Source organism: Calonectris borealis, chromosome 16 (assembly GCF_964195595.1).
Source record: "Calonectris borealis chromosome 16, bCalBor7.hap1.2, whole genome shotgun sequence".
NCBI classification, from domain to species: Eukaryota; Metazoa; Chordata; class Aves; order Procellariiformes; family Procellariidae; genus Calonectris; species Calonectris borealis.
The window spans coordinates 14,819,630-14,832,613 of record NC_134327.1 but is presented as its reverse complement, the minus strand read 5'-3'; the positions used below and the strand labels follow the sequence as shown (position 1 = coordinate 14,832,613).

At 50.1% G+C, this 12,984-nt stretch overlaps 1 protein-coding gene across 9 annotated transcripts in view; it reads left to right on the top strand.

Annotated features, from left to right (window-relative positions):
- The window catches only part of TOM1L2 (target of myb1 like 2 membrane trafficking protein), a 56,941-nt gene extending 48,258 nt beyond the window's left edge, over positions 1-8,683 (top strand). For 6 of the 9 annotated variants that reach the window (XM_075165439.1, XM_075165443.1, XM_075165433.1 and 3 more), the window contains 3 exons: positions 1,400-1,459; positions 4,093-4,129; positions 4,663-8,683. In XM_075165439.1, the coding sequence (XP_075021540.1) occupies positions 1,400-1,459; positions 4,093-4,129; positions 4,663-4,811 (246 nt within the window). In that variant the 3' untranslated portion in view covers positions 4,812-8,683. The remainder of the gene's footprint in view (positions 1-1,399; positions 1,460-4,092; positions 4,130-4,662) is intronic. The other 3 variants (XM_075165440.1, XM_075165435.1, XM_075165434.1) reach the window with 1 other exon arrangement.
- The last annotated feature ends 4,301 nt before the right edge of the window (positions 8,684-12,984 follow it).

The following is a 12,984-nucleotide window of genomic DNA, read 5'->3' as shown; positions in this document are numbered from 1 at the left end:
TGCTGCTGCCTCTGTAATTCAGCGTCTACCTGTCTTCTTCCGCTAGAAGTCCCTGATAAAACTCCATCTCCCAGCAAATTAATCTGCAGAGCCTCTTTCAGCTCTCCTTCCCATAAGAGGTTTCAGGCAAAGCCGGGGACAACCCCCAACACCTTTTCTTCCTAGGAGAGCCTCTCCAGCGAGGCTCTTGTCTGCCAGCCCCGCTGCTCGGCTGCTGTGCTCTGCCCTGGAACCTGCATGTCTGACATGGCTTTCAAAGTGTTTTTCAGGTTGTCCTTACGAGATCTATTGTGGTGTTTTCCTGTTTACTTTTGCAGCCCTCTGTTGTAGTTAAGCAGTGTAGTTAAGTCAGGAAATTCTACACCTAATACACAGTAATTTCCCTTCACTGACCCAGTTGCCTGTAGCGCTTTGTGAAATAGCTGCACTTCAGCACTTGGCGCGCTGCGTCTGCGCTGCCTGTCGCAATCACACAGCATAACGCGAGTGGGTTTATCGCAGGAGGAGAGGTAAACCTTTCCTGCCTTTTTGTTAAACCATCCGTGGAGGCCCGACAGGCAGGCTCCGGTGAGCCTTGCTGCAGCACTGCAAGGTATTGCCGGTGCTGGAGCCAGAGCCGAGAGGAGCGCATACAGTGCTCTCCTCCTCTGCCTGTGCCGGGAGCTGCTGCCCCATCCTCCTCCTCACCTTCACCTTTGAGAGTCCGCACTTTGCACTGGCACACGTTGGGTTCTGCTGCCTCCACTGCAAGAGGGTCACCTTTGGCAGAAGAGAGGGGCCGGAGAGTCGGGACCGTTTTTCTTTAAACTGGTGTGCCGAGGCTTGCCAAGGCTCGGTGGTGTGGTGGGAGGAGGATCTGGAAGGAAACATGGCTGTGTACCCCGGGCTCTGACTGCCTCCACCTGCGGAGAAAATCAAATGTTTTCATAGGAGTGTTGCCTGAAGACTTTGAGCCCCTCTTTTTGCTAACCCTTCGCTGTGGCTAATACCCATTTTAAAAAATAAAAGGTGTAAATTTAACGTTTCAAAACCTAACTGATATCCAGTATTCTACCCTTAAAAGCTTTTCACGATCAAGATTAGAATCATCAGTCCATCTTGATGGTTTTAATATGTGGTCGAGAAGTTACCCGTCTTAAGCTGGCATCAAGTCACGTCATTCCCCATAATCTTTCTCTTGTTTTTTTTTTAGCCTTGTTGTTCATAATTTCCTTTCCAAGTGTTTCTTTATTTGAAATGCCATTTATATTTTGTTGCCTTTTTTTTCCAGCACATCTTACATCTTTGTTTTTGTTTTGTTTTTAATCTTATTTCTGGCGTTTTCCATCGCTCTGTGGCCATGATTGTGGATGTGTTTTGGTTTTTGCCTGCCTTGCTGTTCTCTCGCTGCACTCCCTAGATCCCTGTTGCACAGTCCTCTGTCATGGATGACATTGAGGAGTGGCTCAGTACCGACTTGGTGAGACTCTTTATATTTTCATTTTTCACATGGGCAATAGCACTTGTATGGATAACATTCAATGCATTGCTGAGTTACTGGTACTTCTCGTAACGGGAGGCAGTGAAACTTGCAAATTGTACGGCTTATCTCCCTAAGATAAGGAGAGGAGATGGGGTCGTGTTCAGCAATTCAATCAAAACGTTTTTTTCTGAGTTGTTTTATTTTTGCTTCTCCATGTTAACGTCACAGAATAGCATGCATTCCAGAAATCGTGTGTTTCTGGTCCCCATATAGGAAAGCATTTAAACACGTGCTGAAGTTTACCTGTGTTCTCCACTGGACTTAAAGCACGTGTTTAAGGCTGCATTAGTTTTGACAGGATCTAGGTATGTGCTTACGTTGAGGCATGCTTTTAAGAGATGCTGGATCAGGGCTTAGATCCCTTTCAAATCGAGATGTCTTGGTTAAATTGGCAAGCAATCTTGACATGTTTCATAATAACAATAATAAAAATTTATAACAGTCTCTCTTCAATGTTTATAACTTTCAGTTTCTCCTAAATGATTATTGTCTGGTAATTATTAAACAAACAAACAAAAGACAGAACTAAAAGTAGCTTTTCCTTCATTCTGGAGTTTGTTTTGCTGTACCAATACACATTTGGTTTAAGCAGTGGTACAGCTAGTACGCATTTATTCCGGTCTTTTTTTTTTAATGTAAGCATCTGACTCAAATTAACCAAGTGCATTTTGGGGAATGGGTTGCATTTCAGACTCTTCTTTTAAACATGGTTTTAGTGAACTGAACTGTTTCCTTGTGGTCACCATATCCCTAAGGATTGTCTCCTTCCATTCTTCCAACTTCAGATATTGTCCTAGGTAACTCCCTACTCCTTAAGGTCTCCCCCAGCCCCTTGCTGTTGCCTGCTCAGCTCCTAGCTGGGAGCTGCAGGGTTCAGGCTTCGCTCCCCGGCTCTGGCAGCAGTGCTGCAGGCACGCTCTGGCATGTCAGCCCTCTGCTCCGGCACCAGAGGAGCTGACTCTACTGAAAGGAAGAAAATGCTCCTGCTCTCCAAAGCCGCCTGAAATGCTTAAACAGATTCTGGGTTTCAGTGTTTGAGTTTGGCAGACTGTCTGGCTGTCTTTGAAATGTCACAGGTTTTCGGGCCTCAGTACAGGCAGTCATTTTCAAATTTAATTACAAACTGGCCTCATTTTGTTAAAGAAATACAGTAAATGTAGCATGTCCGCTCTGCTTAAACAATAAACTTTTGTCTTTGCCATTTAAATTAATTTAGCGGGAGAGAAGATCTTATGGAGAGATATCGAGGTAGCTCTGTACATCTCTCATCCCCTAGATAGCCTTAGTCAAAAAGAGCAAAGCAGAGAAGTGCCGTGTAAATGCCTGAACAAGCGCGGGATCACACGCGCTGTGGCCGTGACTGTACCGGCTGCCCTTCTCCCGGTACCCGGGTCCCTATCCTGACCGTGTGTGGTTGCAGCATAGAGATGCCCTCTGACAAAGTTTGGACTGGATTTTTGGTTTTTACTCTGGGTTCCCCGCCTCCTTTTTTTGTTAATGGTTCATTTCAGTTCTCTGCTTCCCAGCTGAGGAAGTTACAGATTAGTTTAGCTAATCGTTATTTATTTCCTTACCCTTTTTGGGGTACTTTGGAACAAACAGTATCTCTGCATGTGAAGCGGTGGCTGCTGTGTGTACCTTTGGAAACGTCTGTGCAGTAGAAAGCTAGTAAATGCTAGGTGGCATTTAATTCTCAGGCATTAAACACCTTTGTGAGGCCAATCAGTATGTTCCCACTCTCCTGGTGGAGAAGCCAGGGCATGGACAAATACTTTTCTTTTTCAAAGCAGGTACAACATGAGGTTTTCAGGTAGTGTTTTCGTCCATTTTTAGCATCCTGATAGATTGACAAGGATGCCACATCCTTGGACTTCATTTAATCTCCTCATTAAAGAACTGTTGAAAATTCACATGTTGAAATGCACACAGCTGGTAGAAATGCACTGACCCCTTGGCATCCCATCCCAGTATCTCATGGACAGACGCTAACGGCCCATTAGTATCCTTCATCCAGCCCACCCTAGTCTTGTCTTTGTACAGCGTGGACGCCAGGAAAGCTGCTCTATTTTTGTATGAAATCTAAAATTAATTCCCACAGGAGGAACGTTTGCCCCAAACTATTTTGCAGCATGTGTCCTTTGTCAGCTAAAAGTACATTTTATTTGAAGACACAATGCAAACCACAGTCCTGATTTTTTAAAGGACTGCGTGACAAAAGATGGCATCTTGTACAGTGTTTGGGTGACTCACACAGCTCAGGTTTTCGACCAGGCCTACTGTCTGAAGTGTAAACAGCGCTGGACTGCCATTCAGGTCCAACGGGGAAAGTTTAGCTATCCACCAGCAATCTTCAGAAGCACCTCTAGTGCTCGTCCTCTTGCTCTGCAGCGCAGTCACCATTGGCCTCCCGACGTGGGAGCCGTGCGATTTCCCTAGGTCGCCCTGCTCAAATAGTTAGTATGTGGAAACGAATGGTGGAAACTGTCCAGTTGCATTAAATGTATGTAGAGGGTAATAGTGAAGGTGAAGCACTGCCTGTGTGTTGACATGCCTTTTTGTTCCAATTGCAGAAAGGAGACGAACTGGAAGAAGGAGTGACCAGTGAAGGTAAGCAGAGATGCCTGTGGCTATGAGCTGTTCCCAGGTTAGTGCACAGACTGAATTATCTGCTTCGATCCCTGCTGAGATGCTGACTTCTCCCAGCCTGATGTTCCCCAGCAAATGCTTCTGCACTCGGAACGGCGGGAGGAGAGCATTTCAGAGCAAGAAGTTATTATTTATGGTGTGAGGAGCCTCCCGGCTGTAGGTGCTTTCCTGCCATCTTCCTTGGCTGTGCGCTGTATTTGTGCCAGTAGGAATGCGTCCCCGAGCTGCTCAGACCTTTGGAATGATGTTTCCCTGCTTCTGTCACGGCCGGTGGCTTAGCGTGGGTTTGATTCCCTCTGCTGCCTGAGCTAGGGTGTCTCAAAGGACGTCTGTACCCTTTCCTGAGGAAGTCAGGCTGCACAAGGATGTGTGCCTGCGAAGACAGCCCGACCGGACACCAGGCGCTGGAATTTCAGACCCTGCTAACCTCTGTCCCGGGGCTAAACATACAGCTCCAGTTCTTACCTGTCTTCCTTCTTTTTTTTGCATTGCAGAGTTTGACAAATTTTTAGAAGAGCGAGCCAAAGCGGCGGAGATGGTTCCCAATCTGCCATCCCCTCCCTTGGAAGCCCCCACCCCTCCGACAAATCCTTCCAGCAGGAAAAAGCAAGAGCGCTCGGAGGATGCCCTCTTTGCACTGTGAAGATTCCTCTGAGCCGCCCTCCCACCCCCGTGCTCTGCAGGCGAATGTCGCTGTACGGCCACTTCGTCCTCCCACAGTCCTTGGCTAACAACAATCCCCTTTCCCCCGATTTCATAGATTGCTTCTCCTTCCCCCCGTCCCCAAACAATCCACCCCCACAAGCTGACTCTTTCTATTTAAATCCAACACTATTCCTGCCAGACCACAATTCTCCAGCACTCGCTTAATCCCCTCCTTCCTATCCCAGCTGCACAAAACCAGGTCTTGATGCTGAAAACCCCTTTAGAATGCATGAGTACGTCACACTGTGTTGAAACAAAAGCCCAGAGGGGAGAGAGCAGCCTTGCCCTTCAATTTATGTAGGGATCATCCTCTTCTGTAGGCAGGTCCTGCCAAGTAGACTGCTCTGTCGATCAGCATGTAATTGACTGAGCTGGAATGTTCAGGAGGAGTGTGTCTTTATTTTTAGATAAAATGTTAATGTATTGGCTTTCGTGTCAGATTCGGCAGCAAGGAACAACTGTTCCCCTTTCAACATGTGCTTCACAAGTTAAAATCCTTTACTCTCCCACTCACACATCTCCTGGTACCATATGGTAGTCGTTTTTCCCCACTTTGTGCGGCGTTTCATATTCTAAACCTCACAGGGTATTTTTTTCCTTGTGTTTTATCTGGGCTTGCTCTAATTTGAAAGCAGTCTGTTGGCCATGTCCAGTAGCTCTGGCAGTTGAGGAGAATGAAAAACGCTGAGCTAAATGGATGCTGTAATGTTAGCGCATAAAGCATTTTGCTCTTTGGGAGAGCATTCTCACATGAGGATTTTTTCTAGTGTGTTTGCCTTTTAAAATAGCTAGGTTATTTTTTCTTTACCTTAGATTCCTTCTTCAGTGACTGTAGAGCTCTACATTTGTCTCAGCTGTTGTAAATAACATCCATGCAGATGGATGGGACTTGCTCATGGACTGGGTGTGAACTGAGGTTCCTGGTTTCCCTGCCATGCCTGGTAGGATAGACATGCTGGTTCTTGGTGGTAGGTATGAGAAAAAGAGGCAAACCTCACAGAGGCTTGTACGAAAATGCTGAGGGAGATGGTTACCATGGAGGGATTAGCCATGCCTGCCTGTGCTGGAGGTGAAACTCCTCATTTCCTTCTAGGTTTGGGCCTGAGAAAGTGTTGGATGATTGTGGCCGTGCTATTTGTAATTTTTGGAGGGTCCTTTGATACATCTGCCCCTTTATTAACTCCCAGCTCCTACGGAGCTGCAGTCTCCCTCCTGTCTGTGCAAACAAGCATATTCCCTTGCTTGCCAGAGGCATGGCCGAGAGCGCTGCTCTTGCTGGAGCTGCCAGAAGGGATTCCAGCATGTGTGCCTGCCTTGCTGGGCTGACAAGCGGAGCTGGAGCAGGCAGCTCCAGCCATCGCTGCATCCCCCAGCATGTTCCTTGGTAGTAAGCCAGCGGTGCAAGATGGCAGGATCAAAGAGAGAGCTGAATGCTGCGTGGCAGGGAGAATCTCCTGTCCTGACAGAGAGGCACTTTATCAGATGAACACCCATGCAGGCAGCAGCGCTCCAGCCCCTCTTCCTCGGGGCGCTCGTTGTCTTAGGCAACCAGCCACTTTGTTTTGACTTGGCGTGTCTGAGCTTCCCGGGATGCTGATGTGTGTCGAGCTCTCTCAGAAGTTGTTCTAGACCAAGAAGCTGTGCTATAAACAGCTGATGTGAAAGTGATAGAAGCTTTTATCTGGGCATAGTTATTTCAGCTTGTAACATACTCTCTAGGGTATGCCACGCTTTGGTACGTTCTGACACATAAAACCTTTTACCAAATGGCCCGATTGCAGCACCGATGGTCTTTGAGAGCGGTCACATTAATCTTCAGAGGGAAGTGTTGTTTGGTGCAGGATTTCCAGGCCGTCCCAGGTCAGATGTCACTCTGTGCTGTCCCTGCTCATCCTCTCCTCTGTCCTGCCCTGCCTGCATCCTCTTCCAGGATCCCTCCGTATGTAGCTGGGCCCAGGCAAGGCTGCCCTGCCACCCCCCGCTGCTCCCTGTCAGCTCTGCGCTGTGCAGAAAGCAGCATGGCTTGCAAGTGTAAGGATGGAGATAGTTTGGGGATCAAGCTGCCTCTTTTCCCCACTTGCTGGCCCTCTCCCCAGTTGAAGCCCTTCTATGTGGGTCTGCAGAGGGTTTCTCTCCATTTCATCTTCTCTGTGGCTAATGGAAAGTGCCAAGACAGTCTGCCTTGGTTGCATGTATGCACTGCTGCTCTCGCCCGTGCCCTTGCTGTTTAACACAAGGTGAGCCCAATGCCCAGATACTGGCTGCCAGACACCCTCTGCCAGCTCCTGCCAGACCCTGCCTTTCTACGACACGTCAGATGTGGCCACCAGCTCCCAGAAACCTGAGGAAACTTCTGTTGTGACGCTGATTTGATTTCAGACAGTGTCTGGTGATTGCCTGAGCAGTCTTGCCAGCACAGAATGAATTGTTGGTATTCCTGTCAATGCAAAAAGCTCCGTGGGTGTTTTAAGTGTGTATTTTCTCTTCTAAATCCTTGAAACACATTGACCCTGTAAATGGCCCCATCAGGTGATTCTAAGCATGTTAATCCAGCTTCCCTGCCAAGCCGGAGGAGATAATCGCATTGCTCAAGCATGGGGACATTGTCAAATGATGCTGAGTGGCAAGGATATCACCAGTGCTGTCACCGAGCCCCCCTGCAGAGTCCCACTGCTGCGGATTTGCTGGCCCTTCTTCCCCCACCCCTAAGCAAAGAGTGTGTGTGTGTGGGTGTTAACGCTTCTTCTTTCTGTCATGCTAAATCTGCCCTGGGACTTCCAAGTTGTTGCTCTAGAGAGAATCTGGTCCCTTTCTGGAAGATCTTGCAGAGCTGTCAGTGACTGCTCCCTCCGACCGTGGAGGAAAAGAGATGAAACAAGAAGGCTGGGGAGATAAGGAACGTGTGTTGGTACAACTCAAGGGACTCTCTTCTGTGCTTGCAACCTCAGGCACTCCGTGGTCCCACTGACGCCCCGCGTTATCCGCTGGAAAGCAAGGGCACTGTTTGCAGGGGGTGGCAGGTGCCGTCGGCACAAGCAGTGGCTTTGCTGAAAGTAGGGCAGCGTTCAGGAGATGCCTTCCTTGGGAGGTGTGTGCTCAGCCTGCGACAATGGCTAAACGTCCTTTTGGTGGGACCCTTGATGGGTCTGGTAAAAGTACAGCCCTGCCGTGAGTTAATTTGGAGCCCAAATCCACCAGACCTGGCTCTGGTGGGCTGAGCACACATGGGCTGGAAGCACTGAAGGGGACAGAGCGTGTGGCAGAATGGGTGGTTTAGCCCAAACCTTCTTTAACAAATGTAAGAGCTACGCTAGAGCTTCCCTAATGTCCTGTATCAGGATCTCTCATCTTCCCCATGCTCTTGTGGTCTGCAGAAAACCTGAGTGGTGGAAACTGTTTGAGGGAAAGGGAAGGGGTTTTTCACTTCAGAAGACCGACCTCTCAATTTATTCTTCCTTCGCTTTCACTCTAAGTGCTTCCTCTGTGCAAGTGGGCAGAGGACTTGCGTAGCTCCAACGCTTGTGAGAAGAGAGATGGAGCTGCAGCCTGATCCGCTTTCCATAAAAAATAACATCCCAACGCTTTCTAGGCTTATTAGGAATCACAGCTTGACACTCAATGACACTAAATTATTATTGGGGTCCTTTGTAAGTTCTAATCATACCCTATTCTAGGTTAAAATATTTATTTTGTCAATACATTTTCTTTCCGGTGTGTTTTTTAACCTCTTCTGTTAACCCTTCATGTGCTGAGATGTAAGAAATGAATGGTTTCTATTTAAATATATCCTTTCAGGTTTTTTAATTGTTATGTGTAGATTTCAGCTGCATCTTTGGCAGGTGTAATAGATAACAATGTGCTGTACAGACATTTAGGGTGTTTAGTATGTAGGTAAGGCTCATAGGAGAATTGCTCATAAAAACGTAGCACAGTGTCTCTTAAAGGGAACAGCGTAAATGCAGAGACTGGTCCTTACCAGGACCCTCATGTAGCTTCCAACATACCTTTCCCCTTCCAATTATCACAGCCCCTGTCTCTGAAATGTGCTGATCAAATCAGCTCTGCCATTTCCGGGGCTGTTTTTACACCTCCAAGCTGAAGAAGGATTTTAGTGGGGGTTTCCATTCGTTTGACTTCGTTTGGCTTTTTTTTGTGGGATATATTGGCTGTTTCCACTTTTAAATGGAGGACTCGGCAGAGCTGGCTGTGGTGGCGAGATGTTTCCCTCCAGTGGTGGAAGAACAGATCCGGGTGGTGGTTTCAGACCCAGGGCAAGGGTGATGGTCCCCCTCCGTAAGCTGCCGCAGGAGCTGGGCGCACGGTGCCCCAGCACCCCGGCCAACGCAGCCTGTTCCTGTTCCGCTCTATTCAATGCTCTCCTGCTTTCACCCATGAGGACAGGACATGCAGACCAGGAGAGCAAACACAGCAGCATTTTCAACAGTCTTTTTCATACGATGAGTTGTCGGGTGTCTTGCGGCTGCTGGGAGTCCTGTGGAGTGGGAACTGCTTGTGCTATCTCCATCCCCAGGCCACCCTCATCCAGCTCAGTCATTGTTTACCTTCTAAATGCTAACCACAAGGCTTGTGGAGCCTACCCTGGAAAAAAACAGCTCAGGACAGTTATTTTTATGGAAATAATGAAGCAGGCAATCAGTGAGTGGATTTATAGCCTTCTTGGAGGTAACCCTTCAGCTGCTGGGGGCCCCCACCCGCCCTTGACCTCCAGCAGAGGAGAGGAGGCAGAAATCCCCTTGCCAGGCGCCCAGAGGCGTTGCTGGTGCCCACACAGCACCTTCCACTCATCCCTCCCAAACCGCAGCCTCCGGAGCGGGCTGCGCCTGCGTGCTCCGTCCCCAGGCTGCCAGCCCCAGCCTCCCAACACCGTGCCCCAGGCGCTGGCAGCAGGTTGCTCCTCCATCCAGGAGAGAGGCAAGGTTGCGTTTCACCGAGAGCTGACTGGCTTTGGAGCCGCACCGAGCTCCGGTGCAGGTTCTCTTTAGCCCATGGCAAACCTACGCCAAACTTCCCACCCTGCTCTGTGTTTTTATGAGTACAAGCTCCTCATTCTGTACATGTTATTATGAGCTATCGTTAACCCTACAAATGTAACCTGTGTAATAGCTTCTCTGTATATTACAGCTGTAGGCTTTCCAGATAAAAGTGGATAATATTTATTTACTGAAGATATTGGATATTTTTTTGTTTGGGAATGGGGTAGGGGGAGAAGGGGGACATAACTGTTTAAAGAGATTGACTATGTAAAGAGAAACAAAATATACAAAAAGCAAAGAAACCCAACACTAAAATGTTGCTGTATTCACGTAGAAAGTGTTTACGTTAAGGACGATACAACTGTATTAATCTGCCATTGTTTAACTTGCTCCAGAAATCATCTCTACTTTGGTTCCTGCATGTGAGATACTCCAATAAATACACTACTAGTGTGGCCTGGAGGATGGTCTGTCTCTCGGGTGGTGTCTTCTCTGCTTCACTGCCCGGCCTGAGCACACGGCACGAGTGAGCGCGGGAGACGTGCACGGTCTGCAGCTGCCGTTGGGTGCCCGTCAGATGTCAAAACGCAACGCAGGCTTTTGGGAATCCTCGCTTTCCTCCAAATGACAGAGGCCCCGGTATTCTCAGGTTGTCCCCAGCAGAAGACGCTCTTCGTGTCTTTACGTGGGTCTTGCTGCGCACAGTACTGTGTTGCCACTGCTGGTAAATTCGTTCCCCACTAAATCTTTGGCACGTCTTTTGAGGCGAACATCAGACGGGCACAGGGGTGACAACCTTGGTGCTTGGTGGTACGCCTGCCACCTTGCAGGGCTTGCCAGATGGTCTTCAGAGGGTAACGTCAGATCATCTGCCTTGGTGACCTAGAAAGTGACGGGTAAGGAGCTGTCGTGCACTGCAATGCAGGTGATGTTCCCAGCCCATGCAATGGGTGACTTTTCCTGACTCATGGGCCAGGAATTTGTTCCAATATCCTCATTTGTGATGGTGGTTTTGATGGACAGAGAAGGAAGAACAGCCACCTAGGAACCCTGGAGAAGTGACATGGCACTACTTTGGCCAAAAACGAACCAATTTGTCAGAATGGTGCCCTCCATCTTGCACGTGGAGATCAAAACTAATGGCCTGTGGTTTAAAAGCTGCTTTTGGGAAGGTGTGTGTGTGGAACAGCTTAAAGATGGGTTTCCCCTCCTTGTAGCTGCAGATTAGCATGCATTAAATCCAGCTCTGCCCTGGCTTGTTTACCATTGCACCCATCATGTGCCTGACTGCGTCAGATATATTCGGGTAGGTTCATGGCCTGGGTCTGTTGAGAAAGGTGCGGAGCTACCACTGCCCTGACAGAGCAGAAATCGCACAAAAAGCACTGGGTCATAAGTTTCCAGTGCCGTGCAGGAGGAAGGCTGCCAGAGCGGGGGTCTGCTGCCTTCCAGGGGGGCTGCACCACACTGTCTTCTGCAGCCCCACGGTTAAATGCATGAGGCAAAGATCCCTCTAACCTCAAATTCTGTCTCCAACCAGGGCCAAACTGGGTGCAAAGGGAAGGGTGTAAGAGCAGGACAAGCATGCGGGGATGTTTTTCATGTGTCGCCCTCCAGCCGCTGGTGACACCTGACTCCCCAAAGCGAGCATGGAACCCTGATGGGCTTCTCATCTCCAAATCTGCCTGGGCCGTCGCAGAGACCGTGCAAGCTCCCAGCATGGGCTGGGGGCTCCCACAGATCACTGCCCTCCACCGCAGGCTGCCGAGCCCCGGCACAGGGCACGCTGCAGAGCCCAGCACGGGCTGAGCCTCGGACAGGGTGCACGCCACCGTTTTTCAGCGGTGTGAATGGGAAGTGACCACACGTGCATTTGCCTTTTCTCATTTCACCTCGGGGTAAATAAACCCCAAGTGGGGGCTGCGCGGCACGCTGGAGTGCCACCAGACCTGGCTGCATGTTTACCCAAGCCATGGCTCAGGAAGGGATAGTTGACAAAGCAGAGTTAGAGGTAGTGAAGGAGAGAAGAGGCTTTGAATCTGTTTGCGACATGAATTAATGATTAACGCCGCTCTCTGCCATAGCAAAACAAACCGCAGAGCGTGAGCGATGCTGAGGGCTGAGACTGGGGCATGTCAGCGAAGCCCTGGGCGGGCAGGGCTGCTTTCAGCGCAGGGTTAAGGTGTGCTGGCAGGCAGCGAACATCTGGGGGCTCGCGACTGGCTGGGCACAGCGTTTTGGGGGAGCCCACCCGGCTGAGCGAGGAGACAGCAGGATGGGGGGTGCTCCATGCAGGTTGCCTGGCGCTGTCGTATTTGGGCTCTGCAGCTGAAGCACAGCACGTCCCGGAGCCTGTCGCTGCTGCCAATGCAGCTCAGGGCAATGCTCCACGCTGCCGGCGAGCCCTACGCAGCCACCCGAGCCCGCTACAGCCATGCGAGCCTACCCAGCCGGCTCGGTGGCCAGAGCCCAACTGTCTTGGGGCTGGTTTGTTTTCTGTCTCATCCCTGCGGTTTCCTCCCAGCCTGCGCTCAGGAAAACGTCTCAGCGACTCCAGAGCAACCACGTGGCCCCGCTGCCATCCCCGCAGGACCGACATGATGTAATCGCGGGCCCTGAGCCGTGATGCAGAATCACTCCACTCCGGGCCGCCGCGCTTATTGGCTGCGTGGCCCTGGTCCTACAGGCGGGGTTTTCCCTACCCTGCAACCAAGCTTACCCCGGGGAGCCCCACCCCGCGTGGCATCCATCGGCCTCCAAACCCATCCCGTCCCACGGAGCTGCCGGGGTGCTTAATCCTTCCCGGTTGCACAGAGGATGCTGCTTGTTTGCTTTGATTCCCAGGGGAAAGCATCGTGTGTGGGTCCCCGGGGTGCACGTCCCCTCTGGCTCGGAGGGAGCCTTGGGGTCGGGGAAAGGGCCCTGCAAAATCCGGCTTTGCCTGCAGCTTGTGTGAAAATAAAACTATGTTTATGTGTGTGATTTTCCCCCCTCCAGGTCTCACAGGGAAGGCTGTGTCCCGGGTCTCCCATGGGTTGTTAAAGGTGCGTGACCCTCACGTTCGCACGAGGCTGCCCTAAAGCCTCACGGGGCCACGGCACATCCATCGCCCCGGCT